Source organism: Zophobas morio, unplaced genomic scaffold (assembly GCF_036711695.1).
Source record: "Zophobas morio isolate AGI-343-1 ecotype UQ-CSIRO unplaced genomic scaffold, CSIRO_AGI_Zmor_V1 ptg000024l, whole genome shotgun sequence".
Classification (NCBI taxonomy): Eukaryota; Metazoa; Arthropoda; class Insecta; order Coleoptera; family Tenebrionidae; genus Zophobas; species Zophobas morio.
The window spans coordinates 17,972,243-17,991,523 of record NW_026972129.1 but is presented as its reverse complement, the minus strand read 5'-3'; the positions used below and the strand labels follow the sequence as shown (position 1 = coordinate 17,991,523).

At 33.0% G+C, this 19,281-nt stretch overlaps 1 protein-coding gene across 2 annotated transcripts; it reads left to right on the top strand.

The window, feature by feature from the left end:
* Nucleotides 1-1,138: 1,138 nt before the first annotated feature.
* On the top strand, nt 1,139-13,394 carry LOC135134973 (glucosamine-6-phosphate isomerase-like). Of its 2 annotated transcripts, none has more exons than XM_064063898.1 (5): nt 1,139-1,358; nt 1,739-2,023; nt 6,177-6,361; nt 12,969-13,142; nt 13,200-13,394. In XM_064063898.1, the coding sequence occupies exons 1-5, from the start codon at nt 1,235-1,237 to the stop codon at nt 13,254-13,256; spliced, it is 825 nt and encodes a 274-aa protein (XP_063919968.1). In that variant the 5' UTR covers nt 1,139-1,234; the 3' UTR covers nt 13,257-13,394. The 2 variants fall into 2 exon arrangements, with proteins under 2 accessions (XP_063919968.1, XP_063919969.1); XM_064063899.1 differs by lacking the exon at nt 1,139-1,358 and adding an exon at nt 1,442-1,510.
* Nucleotides 13,395-19,281: the final 5,887 nt, after the last annotated feature.

The window sequence follows — 19,281 nt, the reverse complement described above, 5'->3', positions numbered from 1 at the left end:
TAAGACATCATCATCTATTTAGTGTAGAAAATTATATGTATATTAATTTGGAGAGGTTCAGTGTGATACTAACAACAATGCTGTAGATAAGCTGTTTTCTACTTAATCAATAAAATACCTTGCTTTATTCATTTTTTGGCACATCCTATACAACAAATTCGAAAAAGCATAACATCATTTGATTTTTGAAATCTAGATAAATTTTGATTAGCAACATACCATGCCCATGATAACATTTGATAAATTTTCAAAGTTTTAAAAAAAAAATGTAGATGTCTCATGTAAAAATTAGAGGCTGGTTACAGACTACAATTATTGCATGTTATTTTTTAACAACAATAAGTTCAGCAGTTCAATAAAATCACCTACACATGGGGGACACACTTAAGGACCTAATTTTTCATAGTTTAAAAGTAATAAAACTTCGAAAAAACATAAAATTCACCGTTTGTCAAATAGAATCTATACAAATTAAAGCATTAAAGTAATAAACAATATAACAATCTCTTGCAAATAATTTATCAAAGTTATCTAAATTTAATATTTAACAACAATGAATTAAAATGGAATATGAATAGACTAAAATAATAGCGTTGTGTTAAATCCACGTAATCTTAATAATTAAACTGACACTGATAAATAATGACAACAATCAAATAATACAATGAGAATTAAACAATGGATGGCATCTCTTGAATTAAAGTCATTCTTTCTCTAAACGCATTGTTGAACGATTTCAGGTTTCAAAAAAATTCGGAAACCAAAACCGAGGAATGTGAAATATTTATTGTGCAATAAATGTTAATCCACTTTAAACCTACAATAATAATTCCACACGATGTGTGAATTCGAACTTGTATATCTCTCATTCCGAAAATTGTATGCAACGAATGCCCGTTTGTGGTGGAGTTTATCATTCCATGCTGATAACCCGTTCTGGTTTAATAACACAGAAACAATATCTTTATGACGTACAGCTGATAACATCATCATGCAGGGTCGTATCGCAACGTAACGTTTATTTATAGAAAGTGATGCACATTTTAAAGGAAACGTTGACGTCGAGTGTTAAAATGAATAAAATCATCAATACTTTTTGCGATGACTTGCTGTAACATTGGCGTTTGCAGATGACAAATGTAACCGCTGTTACTGTCAATTTTGTATTAATCCGGTCATTGTCATCAATTTAACGAAATTCGATAGTAGAAATGTTTCGTTATTAGTCAAAAAAATGAAACTGTTGATACTAGATTCTCCGGACGAAGTTGCTTCGTGGTCTGCTAAATACGTTGCTAAAAGGATTAACGAATCTAAGCCAAGTCGGGACAGGTATTTTGTCCTTGGCCTTCCCACAGGTAAGATATGGCCATAAAAACGATAGTCGTCGAACATACCTGGGTTGTGATGTCAATTACCTTACCTCGCTATTGAATTACTACACCACCCACAACCAGAAGGTTGTGTAGGTGTTTGGTGAGACGAATGACGACAGGTCTCGTCCTTCGAGGTGATGAACTTGACTTTGGCGTTATCATTATGTGTTATCAAGTTAAACCACGGTACTTTTTTCCTGATTTTTTTTCCGGTTCGTTTATCATAGTCTGTTGTCCTTAGTTCGATATAAACAAACGCCTTAATTTACTAGGCACTTTATTCTTGTTATTGTTTTAATGGTACCGTTGGGCGATGACTTCCTTTTGTTGTAGGTAGTAAGATTCTAATTGTTTGTTTACAGGTGGTACCCCTCTTGGAATGTACCGGAAGTTGATTGAACTACACAAAAAAGGAAAAGTGTCGTTTCAATATGTTGTTACATTTAATATGGATGAATACGTAAATTTGCCCAAAACTCACAGCCAAAGTTATCACTATTTCATGTATGATAACTTCTTCAAGCACATTGATATTGATCCGAAGAATGTGCATATTCTGGATGGAACCGTTTCGGATTTGAAGTCGGAATGTTCAGATTATGAGAAAAAGATTAAGCAGATCGGAGGATTTGATTTGTTTATAGGAGGTAAACAATGAACGTAGGTTTATTAATCAAAATTGTTCAGCTGTTGTAACTGAGTTTAAGTCAGCGAAAAACGAAACTCAAATTAATACAATTTTCGGTGACACTGACAATTATTTTGTGATCTGGATAAAGTGTTAATGATGTAATTTATTGGCATATATCAAATGGAGAAAACATCTCAAGACCATTTAAACTTCTGTACTTTGCATTATTTCTACTTCCCGATTTTGTCTAGAATATGACCATTTCTATGTGTCGGTTTTTTATGGTTTACTGAACTGAATAGAGATAGTAAAACGCTAATCAAAGTTTGTCATAATCCCCCCCAAAAATTTATTGACGTCATCTCAAAATTTTTCTAAGCATATCCGGTTTAAAATGCAGTCGCACTCTGTGTTTGACCTATCCCAGTGTTTTCGTCGTTTTTTACTGTTCAATTTTCATTTTTTTTTTTTTTAGAACAACTAAAATAAATGAATTATAGACGAATTTTATCGATCTTATTTTTTACGTCTGGTCGCATTCGCCAGTTACACGATAAAATACGGATCACCGAAATCAAATGCTGCGTGACTGTATTTGATTGTGTACAGTGCAGATTTAACGAACGGGTGAGATGGTATTTTGGTTGACCGAGTCCCAGATCCTGCGAACCCATTGCTTCGCGGTATCTATTTTACGCCCGACGTCCCATGACTTATCTGTCCTCGATGGGGGAACGGCGACTTCAACAAATAAATTGAAACTGCCTGGAAACAAATCCAGACTTAATTGTGACCTAGTTTGTTTTGATGCCACATTTTTTAAATATGTACACAATTAGATTTAATTAATTATTGTAATTACTAATAATTCTGAAGTAATTTAGTCGAAAGTGCAATGCAGCCTTCAAACTGGTGCACGATTTTGAAGGGTGTAACGATTTATGGTACTGGCGTTTTTTTCCACTTTAAATTTATGTCGGTTTTTAAATTTATTATCTGATACAGAACATAAAGCTTGCAGTATTAGAAAGTTGATAAACAAAAAAAAATTAACAGCGAATTGTCTGAGCAAAAAACATTCAAAAATTTTCATAAACATACAGGCTGTTTCTGAAATTCATGTACAAAAAAAATTTGAAGGCTCTTGATATTGAGTATATCGTAAAAATAAAAAAAGTTGGAATAAAAGTCTTCTCGTTTTTGAGATAAAATCATTGAAATTTTACTCAAAAATTCTTGAGCGCCACTGGGTTAAGTTTATAATTATTAGAACGTAATTTTTCAGACCTCTTGGCTCACTAGACAGCTCCAATTTTTTTTTGTTAATGAATTTCAAAAACACCCTGTATACGTACAACGTTTTCAGTAACAAGTAATGATGTTGGGAGAACTCACCGACTGAAATGAGTTTTTTGAATTGACTTATAATCTATTGGTAGTAATACATATTCTACTGCCAATACATAATAATAATAATAAAAAACGTAAAAATTCTACAAGAAAAATTATTTTGAATTCTTATTTCATACAAACATTTTTACATTTGGTGGTCATGTCGTAGTCCTTAGAATATGAAAAAGTAGGCCTTCCATTTCTGTCTGTTTGTTTGTCTATTGGCACAGACAAATATAATTTCCGAAACTACTGGACTGATTGTTAGATATATTTTAAAAGTATGTATCATATACAAGATATCAAAATTGATATATTTATTTTCACCAAAACCTTGATGGCGTCTTTTGAGAATTTTATTAAGAAAATCTGGCTTAATACACTCAATATAACGCGATGTTCCTTTTTTATAAAGTTTTCTCGTCGAAATAATCTGTGTGAGAAAAAACCCTGACATGGATTTGGAGCGAGGGAAGTAGACTAATTCTTGTTTCATAAAATAAAACAAGTTCTGGTTTAACAGCAAGATAGTAAATTACGGTTAATATAATAATTATTATTATTTTCCAACAGCAGTGCCGATTACGGAACATAGTATTAAATAAGTAATTGTAAATTCCTCATAAGAAATTAAAGTAATTAAATATTTTTAACAGAAATAATAATTGTATGAAGTATTTCTTTGTCAAGACCGTGCAGTTTTTTAATCCAAATTATTTGCAAAAAATAAGAAAGCAAAATGACGCATTGTTGTTCTTCCATCAGTCATAAAGAATAATTTAATACAAGAAATAAAAATACAGTAATTTTTTTATTAAAAAAAATAATTTTCTGTTTGGAAACACTACTTCTAATGGAGATCGTAACAAAATTGCAATGTTACATTTTTGTTGAAGATCATTATCATTAATAATGAATTTGGTTTTTTCTTTGCCTACCAAAATGTGTTGTTTGTAGCCGTTTGTTTTAAAATCTACAACTATAGCAAGGGAACACTAACCATTTAAAAGTTATTAATTTGAATATTTCTGTTCAGAGAATATGCTGCTGAAATTTTGAGATTAATTATGATAAGATACACTTATATATAAAATCTATTTTTGAAGGTATACATAATTTCAAAGAATAAAAAAAAAACAACACCCAACTGAAATCAATCACTGATTATTATATACGTTGTCTCAAATGTAAATTGCCTTGTCAATAACTGTCAAAAAGAAAGAAGTGTGGATTGTCTAATATAAGTGGCTTTTATCTAAATAAATTTCCGTTGCACTATAGTATTTATGAAATCGGTATTTTTAACGTGACTGTGATAATTTTTTGTCTAAATTCGACGTCATTATATCACACCTTACAAATAAAATGATTCATTATCTTGTTTCCTATTATCTCATAGTGTCATACAACAAAATAGTTCTGGTTTACAGTGTTACAGCTGGAAAAACCTTAAAAATGATGTATTGTTATAATTCTGTAAATAATCTTATTAATCTTACGTGAAATTTTGAACCCTAAAATAATCTTTTAGTCTGCAAAACAAATACTACCAATTTAATTTAAGGCTAAAATGTTTGTGTTACTCAAAAAAAATCTGGTCACTTTTTCGTATTTAGCATCACACAATTTTTCTTTTAGGAGTATACTTTGGAATTCTCTACCGATAATTGATACTAAATTGAAGTCTCTATAAATATAAATTAAACTTATTTCGATGTTCTTAAAGTTTTAAATAATTAGGTAATACACTAATATAATTTAAAAAATAATTTTAAAAGATTCCTAAGGTGCTAAGTGTTATCTTTATATTTTCTTATGGATGGTTTTGCATACGTGAATACAGAAAAAATACAGTCCTTCTAGAGCATAATGCTATTTCAGAAGTATTCAGATATTTTAAGTACTAGAAGATCATAATCACAATGTACTTAATTAAGTGGAGCAATTAATAATATCTGACACAAGTTAGATACGTGTCAAAAACTTTGAAAGTTTCTAGAACATCACGACGTAATCACTTTGTTATTCAACACATTTTATTTGTTTGAGTCATATCTCGAACGAAATAATGTACTTTTAATGATTAAATAAAACAAGGCAATTAATTTCACTATAATTAAATCATTAATGCATGACATTATACTACTATAAAACAACGAGTATTCACGCAAATTTTGGTAGCACAAAAAATACTTTAATCTGTTCTAGCGTTTTGTACAAATTTCATCGCCAATTTTGTGTCAACGTAATTCCATATTTTGTAAACACGCCCTATTTAAAACGTGTTTTATCGTTTATTGGTAAAATAATCATCGTTTGATCAGGTGCATTCAAAGTACCTAGCTGAATAAATTTAAATGGATTTCACATGAAATCATACTCTGCATTCCTGACTTCGTTAATATGATCGTTCGAACGTAACAGCAAAAGATTATTAAATAATAACATTATCTCTCATCCATCCTGAATTTATAACAGCGACGGAAACGAGTAGAAGTTGAAATTTAGCCAATTATACAGAGACAAAGAGCCTGATTAAAATGCGGGTGGCAGTGACTCTGATGCCTTATTTTTACTGACGTAAATTAGATCCGGGATTGTATTTAACCTGTTTTGATGAAGTTAATGAGACCAAATGGGAGTTTACCCTGGAATTATCACATTACCATCCATTATCAAATAAATGGTCGTAACGGAATAGCATCATTATGCGTAAACTTTATTCACGACTCGAACAAGTGTGTTGATTTAATATTATTGTGCTTGTATAAATGCAGGAATCGGAGCAGATGGTCACATCGCGTTCAATGAGCCAGGATCATCCTTGGTTTCCCGCACTCGCGTGAAGACTCTCACCGATGACACTCGGGAGGCCAATGCTCGGTTTTTCGATAATGATATTTCCCAGGTCCCTAGAGAAGCACTCACCGTTGGTGTTGGAACTGTCATGGATGCGAGAGAGGTTTGTTGGTAATATTATTTGTAGGTCGTTTTCGCAGCTGGTAAGGCAGTTTTTCTGTTAATGTAAGTGTCATAAGATAATGTGAGATTTATGCATGAACAAGTTCTCATGAAGATTTACAAGAACAGTTTTCATACCATAATTTTTGTAATATGTATAAAGTTTTCGAAAATTCGATTGGGCAATTAATTGAAAAAATCTAATAGTTTATAATAATAAAACACAATTCGTCGGATCCGTTAAAAAAATTTCATAAGGTACATCCTAGATGCAAATCCAATCTGAGGATGACTTTAATTTCCTGGAAATGTAAATACATGTCCTTAGAGATTCTATTGTGGTACCTGAAACAACAGTGCCACTTAAATTACCCGCCCCCGTGATCCTGGATTTTACGATCCATGGTTCTTGGATTACTGCTATGGTGTTTTGCATCTTAGCTAGGCGACGACATTCCTATCTTAGGAGACACAAGGCTTCATTTCCTGGGATTTCTGCCTCTTCCATAGGGATGCCCATCCTGAGTCGACGCCTCGTTCTCCTTACGTTTCAGGTTGAAGGAGGGCAGCATGTAGTTGATCCTGCCCTCTCTCCCCTGATTATTTTGGCCGCATCCATCCCAAAACCAAACACAAAGAGGTTGTCCAGAGAGGCAGTCTCGGGTTTGACCTCGTGATGGAAGACAAGCCATTTTTTGACGCGGCCCCATTGGTTTTGACCCTGCAGGCGGTGAAGGACGACCTCTGCATCAACCGGTGGTCCCGGTATCCACAGGGTCGCCCTCACCAGCCTTGGTAGCTCAGCCAAGGGGACCACGTTAGTTGTGCGCCTTCCCACAAGGGTGTTAGAGAGCGCAGGCCATTTTGTACCAACTCCGCCTGGTCAGCAGTCAGCTTGCCAAGTGGATGCTGAACATCAATCACAGCTATATACGGAGATGACTTGCAGCTACCTCCCTGTAGCTATGTTCTTTAGAGATGTTTGTGCTACCGAAGGTGTGGAGGTTGAGGACCGCACTCTGTTTTTTGACCCTGAGGTCTTTTTTCCGTTAGGTTGTTTTGGGTCCTTTGCCCTTGGGGTTTATCCCGGAGGAAGATGGGTCGGTATTTGGCACTCCGCTTGTAAGGGAGCCTTCCTCCGCCTTTTACTTCAGCCCCGCAGATTCGCTTCCACTTAGGAGGTTGCAACCCCACAGTGGCTGGTTTCCAGTTTGAGGTGCACCCGAAGGCACTTCCTCACCCATTACAGAATCCAATAAGGGGACATCGAACTTCGACCCCAGAGCTAGCAGAAGAATTGATATAGCTCTCAGAGACGCAAATCGTGCAACAACTGAGACTACTTGTGCTCAGACTACACACTACACTTCTCCCAAGGACCCACCCTGTTGGCGGTTTGACCCGACGACGCACCCGATTGATCTGAGATGGGTTAATCTCGACCTCCCGTTTTGGTGGAAATCCAGGCCAAAAAGGCGTGTTGTCCAACTTTCAGGATTCGTTTTATCCCACCTAACGGGTCTCCGCGCATAGCACAAACACGCGGGAGCTTGTCCGCGGGGCTGTTTTGACGATCCCACGCCAGGGATTTATTCCCGGGAGGGTCCGTTTATTTCCAGTCCGCCTTTACTGGACCGCCTTCGCGTCCGTCTAAGCCGGCCACCACCAAGGCATGTCCAGGCAAGACGAACCTCAGCCCTAACCCACCCCTAACCCACATATCTGGAGATGGGAAAATCTAGATCGGACTTCCACCACCCTCAAGAGTGTTTAATTCCGCGGGGGCATTTCCTCCCTCCTTAGATCTCCCTTATCCAGACAATGCAGGTACGGTCCCCTTGAGGGGACACTCTCCCTATCCGCAACCTGGGGACGCGCCTGATAGGTAGCTCAACCCATAGGAATATCGTACCATATAAATATTTGAAAAAAATTCAGATCACGACGGCTATATGAACTGAAATAAAACTGAAAAAAAATCATTAATGTGTACACTTGAATTAATTTAGAAGATTTGTTTCCAAAAAGTTTGAAATAACCAGAGTTTTCCAAGCTTGAACTGTTGTCAAACAGTTTCGATTCTGAAGTGAAGCTTCTGCAGTGACTCAAAATTGATTTGGTTTACGTTATGTATAATAATTCTGTAATTTTTATTAATCATTGCGGGTTATTTAGGAGAATTGATAATAATATTTTACACGTAATCAGATTTTTTTTTAATTTTGAGAAAGTGTTTCAGGTTATGTGAATGAATTACAATCTCCACAAATTTTTAGAAAACCTTAAACCTGTCTCTTGACAACGGTGTTTCTTTTGACTAGTGGAGTACTGGAAAGCTAAAGTACTATTGAAAAGACAATAGCCATAAAACTAGTAATTTGTTTTCAAAATATCGGTATCACGAAAAGTCGTTTGATCTTTTCAAAAATTTTCGAAAACTGCATCTCTGATTATTATTGTAATAGCTTGATTCCGCAGTTTGTGCTCATATTGTAGGGTTTTCCATTGGTCTGTTGGCGGATGATTTATAATTATAATTTAGAACTATTGAATATTTTGAAGTTACATATCAAAATTTTGTTAATGGATCGCCTTATACAGGGTGACTCACAAATGAGACACTTATAACTCTATGACACGTCAAGGACTGTATGTTAAACAAAGAAAAAATAATTTAAACAATAATTTAAACAATTTTTGGACTCAAATGTACACAATAATATAGACCTCCACAGTTTAATTTTTTTTTAGATATTTGACCTTATTTTAATTCACTAGTTAGTGTTGGGTACATAAAATCAATCGGACTTTCGTTATTCAAAATAACTTTGGAAGTATCATGTCTCTAACTACGGTTTTCTTAATTTTATATTACAAAAAACTTAAAAATTAGACAGATATTTTTTAATCTATCGATCTAAATCGATATTTTGTTTTTGTAAGTAAGTATTGACGTGAACTCAATAATGTGCCGTTGGGATAGAGTGTCATTTTTGAATAATCCTGTATACATACATATTTATTTAGAATCTTCATGAAGAAAGAAACAAAAGTATGTCAGGTCAAATCAGGTCCGGTCAGCAAGGATTTTTTTGATACGGTGGTTTGAAAAGATTAGCATTTTTATCAAAAAAAAAAAAAACAACAAAATTCACAGAGCTTCACCAGAGCTGTTCGAATTGTTACTTTTCTCATATTTTTCAAATAGGACACATTTTATTTAATATCATGTTCGAACTTGTCTTCATATAATTAATTAATTAGGCATTCTTTCGATACTCGATTTATTTATTAGTACTAAAAGAAAGAAAGTTCACTTAAAGATAAGCTTGCAAATGTTATAAAATACAGGCTATCCGAAATCGATACTTTGAAAGTTAAAAATTCTTCAATTTTTTATACGTTTATAGCCAGGTAAATAAAACATTTGGGCAGAATTCTTACCTCCAACGCTAAATATACAGAACACATTTGATCAAAACATTTTTGTGTCCGATATCATTTTTCTGCTTTTTGAATAAGGAATTTAAATCTGTAAAAATATAACGTCTTCAAAGTAATTTTAAATTGTATTAGACTGCATCAAAGAATTGTTTTCATAATCAATACATACCATCTAAATACTTAACTGAAAAAAATCTGATCACACACGGCTGTATGAGTTGACAAAAAACTGAATTCTTAGATTAAATTCATTCTTCAGCTTCTCAGTTTTGTTTGCAGACGTTGGTTTTATATAGAGTTTATTCTACAAATAAAAACTGAAAAACTGATTCCTCTGTAGACTTTAATTAATTTTGAAAATTTCTTTCCAAAATGTTAAAAATAAAAAATAACTAGGTGTGTTTTTTACAATTTTGAGAAAGTATTTGTGGTTAGATGAAGCTATTTATTCAATGCTCCATAAATTTTTAGAAAATCTTAAATCTGCCTTTTGACAAAACTGAATAGTGGAGCTAAAGTACATTGGCAATACAGCGAAATTCAAAAGTACTACATATTTTATAATATTTTTTTAAAATACCGGAAACAACAATTATAACATTTTTTAAGAAAGTAGTTATTATGTTAACAAATACAAAATTTATAAATTTGAATGTGTTATTAAAATTTGTTTGAAAAAAGATTAGACAAATCTTTGAAAAAAAAAAAACACACACACAAGATAAGTGAGTATCAAAAAAATGAGGTTACTGCTTCAGAGTATCTATATGATAACAAAAAAGATGAAATATTATTAAATAATTAGATATATTTATAGACAAGATACAGAGCTATGGAGAGATGATGGAGTTAATGAGTGACAAAATTGATTAATAAGGAATAAACATGACTATAAAACAGACTAAAGAAACACAGACATAAGGATAGAAGGTGACAGGAATTTGAAAACGAAAGAAAGGAAACAAATTCTGCTTCTAAGCGAATTATGCTTTGAAGACGGAAAAGAGCCTATAATGAATAAGAAGTCTAACAGAAAAAATGAAACACTGATAAGACAAAAGAAAATTTATTACAAATAATTTTGGAATGCATAGTTAATTTTTGATATTTGACATATGTGATACTTTGTGCTCAAACTCAAAAAAACTTAAATAACTGAACATAGTACGAAATAGTTTTTAACAGTCACTAGATAAGAAATTTACAAAGGAATGGAGGCGGGAGATGGACAGGGTAACAACATTGCATGTAGGGGAACTAGGGGCTTGTTGTAACAGGGGTAAGTTGTAACACTAAATTTTTACCCGGAATTTAAACTCTTTAACGTCAGGTTTTTTACTGAACTTAATTCTTGCACCATAAGACATCATGTCATCACAACCACTGTTCCTTCAGCCAGCGCAGTGAGTGGATGCGTGCACGTGTTTCGTTTTGGCCAAGTAATGTAAAATATTGCTTTAGTAAAATTTGGTTTTTCGTATCAGTTATTAATTAATTTAAAACTTTTTAGTTTTGTATGTAGTTCAAAAATTACTCAGCTTTGATATTCCTTACACATTTTGACGCTAAACCACCTAATTTTTTCGAAATGTAATTAAATGTAGGAAATTGTGCTACGGGGCATGTTGTAACAATATGTTTGGGGCAAGTTGTAACATGTTACAACTTATCCCAAATTCACTTCTACAAATCTCGTCCCTAGCATACGAAAAGAGAGCCAAAACTTTGACCTATACCTTATATCGCTTTTCAGATATGAGTATATTAAGAAAAAGGAAGACAAAACTCAAATCTTTAATGTTGACTCTTTTTCTGAAAGTTTATTTCAGTTTTACTGAAAAAAAATTGTATGTAATGAAGTGTTGTGTTGATTTTTGAAAAATAAAGTCTAAATATGTATCAACATCAGCTTTATTTTTATTGTTACTACCTGTCTGATGGCTGTTACAACTAGCCCCAACCACAAGTTGTAACAACGCACTTTTTTTAAGAAAATGCCTGGTGTGAAGTGAAAATGAACAATTTTGAACTTTTGCCTGTTCAGTCCAATAGGGGAATAGACTACCGATAGATACTTTTATAATGGTCAAACTGCTAATAGACATTTTTTGAACAACTGCCGAAGCTTCATTGTATTTAAAAAAATTTTCTCTTTTCTATTACTGGAGAAAAATGTTAATGCAATAAACTTGGAATTAACGTTGTAGCGTGAACATTTTCGATAAACAAAACACACTCAAATATTTACGCATATAATCACATAACCTTTAAAACGTTAAACTCCATATTTCATTCTTGAAAAAGTTAAATCATTATTTCTGAGTTTCCCTTTTCCTGTGTAAATATACCCCGTATTCCGTACGTACAATCTGCTTAAATCGTTAAATCACCATTTTTTGTAAAAGCAACAATTAGGAAAACCAGATTAAAAATAAACGTACAGAGTGTGATGCATAAAAATTTCAAAACATCTAAAGAACAAAACCATCACATAATACTATTTTATAACGACAAAACATCAAGGTGGTGTTTTATCACCTACTAAAGTGCATTTTATTGAGCTGTATAAGTTATCCATTGTGCAGTTTAATTTACCAATTGTGTTTCGTGGAATTTTCCGTAACACGTCAGCCACCAATTTTTTATCAATGGCAAATTTTCGTCAAATTTTATGCTTGAAAATTAATGCTGAATTAAAACATGAATTTTAGAAGTTTTCCTGCATTTAAAACAGTTTTTACATGATCAAAATAAAATCAGCGGCTTTTTATTTTTTAAAAATGTTTATAATTTTACTGAAAACGTTCAGCAGAGGTACACGCCAAGTCTCAGCGACTTTTTCTCCAAACTTCTTTGTTTCATAATTCACGCCGAACGTCAAACGTATTTCAAACTTACGCTTGTACCTTGTCGTAAATCTTACACCATCAAGTTTCCTATTTAAAAATGTATGAAGCTATAAGGAGTATTTTATTATCTTCATCCAGTCGTGAACAAAACTTTATTTCCAGCCGTCAACCTAAAAAACTGAAGGGTCTGAAGGGAAGTTCCCACGGGTTTATCAGATACAGTCAGTTGTTACACCTCTGAACACTTATTAATTACCTAGTGAATCTGTTTTACAAACCAAATTGTTCATATAATAGCACTTAATTCCTTTACAGGTGATGATTTTGATTACTGGATCCCATAAAGCATTTGCTTTGTACAAGGCCATTGAGGAAGGGGTCAATCACATGTGGACTATATCCGCATTTCAGCTTCATCCAAACACGTTGATGGTTTGTGACGAAGATGCTACTTTAGAATTGAAAGTAAAAACGGTGAAATATTTCAAAGTATACATACATCATTTGCTGAGTTGTGAGGCCTTGACAAAAATGTTTTGATTGCAGAATTTAAATCCACATGAACTTATCAACAGTGACAGCAACGCTAGTATCAAAAGTTGAAGACACACAGAAAAATATAATAGAGTAAAGAATATTTTAAAGAATGGAATTTTGTAGAACAGATGGACGACGTAAGAAGTCAAGCGTGAACATCTTGTTTACTAGAATTTTAGAGAAAAAATCAAGGAAATAAAAAATAACCACCGAAGCACATATTTATTTATTATTATAACAAACGCAAGAGTTCCTGCAGATTTCAGTTATATTGCAGTATTTTCGGAATGAAATAATTAGATATGCTAGAGTCTTTAATTCATTATTGTCTATTACAGACAATCACATAATTTTGTGAATTTAATGATTTAATTGGAACTGCGATATTGGTTCACAGTTGTTCGGTTTACCAGCAGAATTCACTTAAGAATTTAGATCTCATTGACCTGATTCTGCATAAATGGTAGTTGCTAGTTACAAACAGTGCGAATTCGATATTCCATAATCGAGAAGCAATTAGTCATATTTTTTCATCATAGATTAACTAATTGCTCAGCTTTTTACTATTGCTAAATAAGCAATCACATTCTGTATTTTTCCCTTCAAGAATTTATTTTTTTTAAATTATATATGTTTACTCGCTCGGCGTAACATTTATGTCAATCTCTGGTGCACTTTATAAGGAAAGTACATAAAACGAAAGCAAAGAAGGTAATCACATTAAATCCTGACCTTATAAGGCGGTATTACCAACTTCAAAGTCCACTTGCGATGATTTTGGGTAAAAGTTATTTGAGTAGTTGGGTTCAATTTTTACTTGTGATTGTTTAAGGTTCTATCACGCCTAACCTTAAGAGTACCGCACACACTGCACCTTATCAAGAACATTAACATGTAGTTATTGTTTGAAGAATTGCTGTTATTGTTGTTTGAGCGATAAAAAATTGACCTACATACAAAGTTATTTTAATTACAAATTTCAAGATAGGAATAAGTAATTCGCTTAATTGCTTTCAAAAACGGTGCTTTTGATATATGTGGGTACAGTTTTTTTTACAACAGGTTGTGAGTCACAGCTGTGACGTTTTTACATCCACATTTAGACAAGTCTGACTTCAGATGTATGTACTAGTCATGAGTGGGTTAGTGGGATGATGTTTGTATCTTTGAATTATGACATAATTTCCACCATTTGTAATGAGTGAGTGAGACTGTTTAACAAATAGAATACACAATTTATTATGGCGATTTTATTTATTAAAAAAAAAAAAATACATCAACACCAACTGACTGAGTGTAAATGAAAAATTATTTACACTCAGTCAGTTGGTGTTGATGTATTTTTTTTTTCAGGTAAATAAATCTGTGGACATTTTTTATGTTTCTTGTAATGTCAAGTTTCTGACAACTGTATAATCAGCGGTGCTCCAAATGTGGTGCACTAAAATTTGTCTGTTGGCATAATTATATTCTCCCAGACCCTAGATGTAAACGTCAACGTCAAATAATGAAATTAATGATACAATTAATACAAGAATACGTCAATATTTGGTGAAGAAGTTATTAAATATTATCTATTCAGGCTATTTTTTTAAAGCCATTCAAAATACAAAAAAAGTGCCAGTTAATTAAAGAACACCAATATACTGATGTTGATTTATAAATAAATGCCAAAGTCTTTAAGTTTTGCCCCTATTTATATTTAATCGTGTTATTATTTTGTTGGTTTTAGAGAAAACCAGTCTATATAATTCACAGAAAGCAAGTTTATGACACTGCTGACATTTCTGCCTCACAGAACGTCGATCTCCCGTTTCCGCCAGTCTGTCGTCTGCTGTTGGTAATTTCATCAAATATGTAATCCTCGAAATTACTAGATAGTAATATTAATTATATAAAATAACTAAACCTAACACATAAGTCTTCTTTTTCCAAAAAGAAACTGACAATATGTTCAATTAACTATCCTGTTGTTGAAAGAAAACTCTACATATTAAAAAAAAAAAAAAACAAAAATTATGCCCCATCCACCCGTCCCAATCTCAACTGTGATGAGTTTTTGATTCCATCAGACTGAAAGGCGGAGTTTAATTGTAACGTCAATATTTCTCTAAAAAAATCTACCCTTTTAAAAACATATTTCATATGGTAATTTTTTGTAGAGAAATGTGGATTTTGCAACTAAACTCCGCCCTTCAGCTCATGATGAATAAAATATTCATCACAATTGAGAAGGGATGGATGGGCGGGTCATATATTTTGTCCATTTTTTGTTAATCTAGGAAGTCTTCTTTTCCCAGCAAGAAACTGAACACATGTTTAACTATCCTGTTGTTGCAAGAAAATTCTGTATATTAAAAAAAAAAAAAACAAAAATTAAACCCCCACCCACCCATCTCTATTGTGATGGGGCGAAATTTGGCCAGGTTTCTATTCTACCATGTAATCTCCAATAAAAGACAAAGAACAAGCTAAATATGTACATTATAATAAAAAACGAAAAAAAAAAGAAAAAAAAATAGAATAAAGCAAAATGGGGAAATGAAAAAAAATCGATTGCTATAAAAATTCTGGGTGTATTTTAAGACCACCGTGCAGATGGTCAAACTATAACCAAAATTTACGAACTTGAATGATATTTAATTTTTATGCCCTTTTTTTAACCTAGATCACAAAATATTTGAAAAAAAAAATTTCAACGATCACATAGTCGCTAATCGAAATTTCTGTTCGTTCCATTTAAAAACTTGATCTCAAAATTTTACTAAATATTGCATCTACAGTGGCGGTATATTAGTGCAGATATTTTTTCAATTCAAAATTTAAAACTTTACAACAAAATTTTACAATTTAGTTTAGAAAATATGTACTTCGAGGTTGTTGTTGATCTGATACGTCGACAACCAAAATTTGTCTCGCGCCTCCACCGAAATTTTTATTTTAAAATAAAATTTGGAAACATAGCTCTTATAAGTTATATAAAAAAGTAGGAATTATTGTTATTATTAATGCGACAAATTGGACAGAGGGTTCCCCCTAATGTTTGTGTTTTAGTGGCGAGGAAGGTCCTATTTAATAAGACCAATGTTTAAAGACCTCCAGGTGAAATTCAAGAATGATTTTTGGATAAATACATGTGGTTTCATGTTACTACATCTAACAAAATTTTAACAATTTAATGACGTCTGTTGAACATTTCTTTTTAGTAAACGTCATTTAAATTTAATGAAATAACATACTCTCGTACTAGTGATTTATGAATCTGCCTTGATTTTTTACCACAGACATTCAAATTTTAGCAAAAAACCCAAATTGACATAATGACTTGTAACGCGAAGTCCGGACGTTCGAACTGCTCATGGGGCTTTGTTTTTTTTTTGTTTTTTCTTAAACTGTTACTGGTATTATCTAGATGTTTTTAACCCTCGGCATAAAAAGAAGGGTGTTATAACTCTGAAACCTTTGTTTATCTCCGGCATTGTAACTCCCAAACGAATGAATCGATTTCAATGCGTTTTTTTTTGGGGTTTGAAAGCTGGTTTAATCGGGATGTTTGTTTTATAATTTTGATTTTTTTTCCAAAAATCTGGACGTTTTGGATAAAAACTCAACACGGCACCATGAACTACATGTGAAGGACTATGTTATTTTATACAGTTAAAACCCATTTACTACATATATACAATTTTGAAGTGACGCCATCACATTATGGAGATGATTAAACAAAATTTGATAACAATCGGCGTAGTATTTTCGGAGGTTATCTATCTAATAAAACTCCGGGACGGCAGACAGACGGATAGACGGACAGACGAAAACGGGAGATCTATTTCTTCGTACTATAGAGGTCATGAGAGGTCGAGAAAACGTAAAAGAAGAGAGTCGGTCGACGGGCTGGATTACAATACTTCCTTCATTTTGCTAATTGATTAAAACAAATACATACTTAAAATTCGTGACACACGTGTTACTCTTCATTAAAGTATAGTGAACCAAAAGTTATAAGGTTATATGGCCATCATAAAAGTAGTTGACCGCAAATAAATACCCCCTTTGTGTGGTTCGCACTAAGCTTACCGGTTGGCAATAAATCATCTTCTAAACATTTCTTGCTCAATTTAACAGGGCCGGCTTTCAAAGCGAGTGGTTATTTCGGAACCCTCAGCGGCTGCAGGTAGTAAAGAAATAGTGGAGTGGTGGATTTTCATATTTAGTGAAAGCCGCCCCTGAACGAAACCAGAAGAGCCGGTCGAGCTGCAGTGGACACGTTATTTACGACCCTAAAACCTTTTCTATTGTAAACAACTTAACTTCGACACAATGGGATGATTTTATGATGGCCATATAACCTTATAACTCTTGGTTCACTATAACCAAGTTGATTTTTTTTTTGGAGCACAAAAATATACAAAAGCATACAAATATGTGATATTTGTAACTATAAACTAATTAAAAAAATAAATTTATAGTAGTCATATATTACTTTTAAATTCTCTCATATATCACTTAAACGTTCACGCTTAAACCATTGTATAGTGCTGCAACTGCTGGTTCGTTTTTATGACTGCATCCTATTGTGAAGGAGTTAAGTGTTCCACAATAGGCCTCTGCCGCAGCTAATCTAGCGGTTATAAACCATCAAGGGACCAACTGTCTACACTACACAGGGCCGTATGCGCCTCTAAACCTTTAAGATGATTTATGGCGCGGCTATTTACATTTTCAATAGAGTTCCTAATACTTGCGGTCATTAAGATTCCAGTGCCATAAAAACGAACTCAGAGTTGGACCACTATACCATTTTCAATCACTGTTAAAATATATTTGTTATTCCATATTTTTGCTTCCAAGCTATATCAATAAATATGAATATCACGTATATGAGTATAACCTAATATTTAGCGTTTAAATAAAAAGACAATTGTTAAATTAATACAAGAAAAAAGTCTCACAAGTTAATATCAAAAGTGGCTGTCAATAGCTTTGCAACGCATAAATATCAATTCTCGAAAAACGGTTCACGATATAAATTCAAACGTAAGTGGCACGGTCGTTCAAATTTTAATGCTACACTTCACTCTATTCTCCCATCTCACTTTGCTCTGTTTTCCCCTAGTAATATATTCTCGGCGTTTCCGCGTTTTATTCGGTCACAGTATATGAAAATTTTATGTTACAGACAATCTGAACCGAGTATTTTAAAATTTTAAATCTAATCGTGAATCTGTTAGTTTATCTTCAAAAATTCGATCGCGTCATGTCAAATTAATAAATTTAGTGTGTTCGTTTATCATGTAATTAAATAATCATTTAACGAATGATAAATTTTCAAATTTACGGATACAAAAAAATATGGGTGGAATTTACTATCATTTGTTTCGTGACCGGACTCGTGAGAGTAATTTTCAAGTCGCCCACAGACTCGCGTCCGCGCTGCATTTTGTAACGGTGAGCCAAAAGTTTAATCACTCCGACGCAAGGTTCAGGTGCACAACAAGTAGTTGAAAGTGCACAGTGTATTTGATTTGTTATTCCAGTGCAAAATTACAGTCCTAAAATTTTTCAGAACTTTTGCTATCGTTTAACTAAACGTGCACTCCCAAATGTGGTCAGTGTAACATTGATTCAGAGATTACAAAACAATAACTGAAATTAATTAATTCGGAAAATTGATGACGCATTCTTGAAAAATTAGACAATGAGTCTCTCGGTTTATCTATGAACTGATTTTTTTTATCGAATATTGGTGATCACATCATCTAAAAAAGTTTTATCGTAATTTTTTACCTATTCGTCGATTTGTTTAACCATCGTTCTATACATAACAATTGATCCAGACAGACAGACTGAAACGCGGGACATACTTTTTCATACTCTGGAGGTCGTAAAACGTCGAGAAAATCTAAAATTAACCAATACACTAGGGAAGTAATAACTACTAATTTCGTTTCTTAACAGAGAATTATAAGTACTTAATTGTGCAGAATACAACATGAATGGTTAATTTAATCAAAATCAGCCTTAAGTAAGTATTCTCTGTTATTTCACACGAAGTCGAAAATTAAACCGGACGTTCCGCTGCAACAACCAC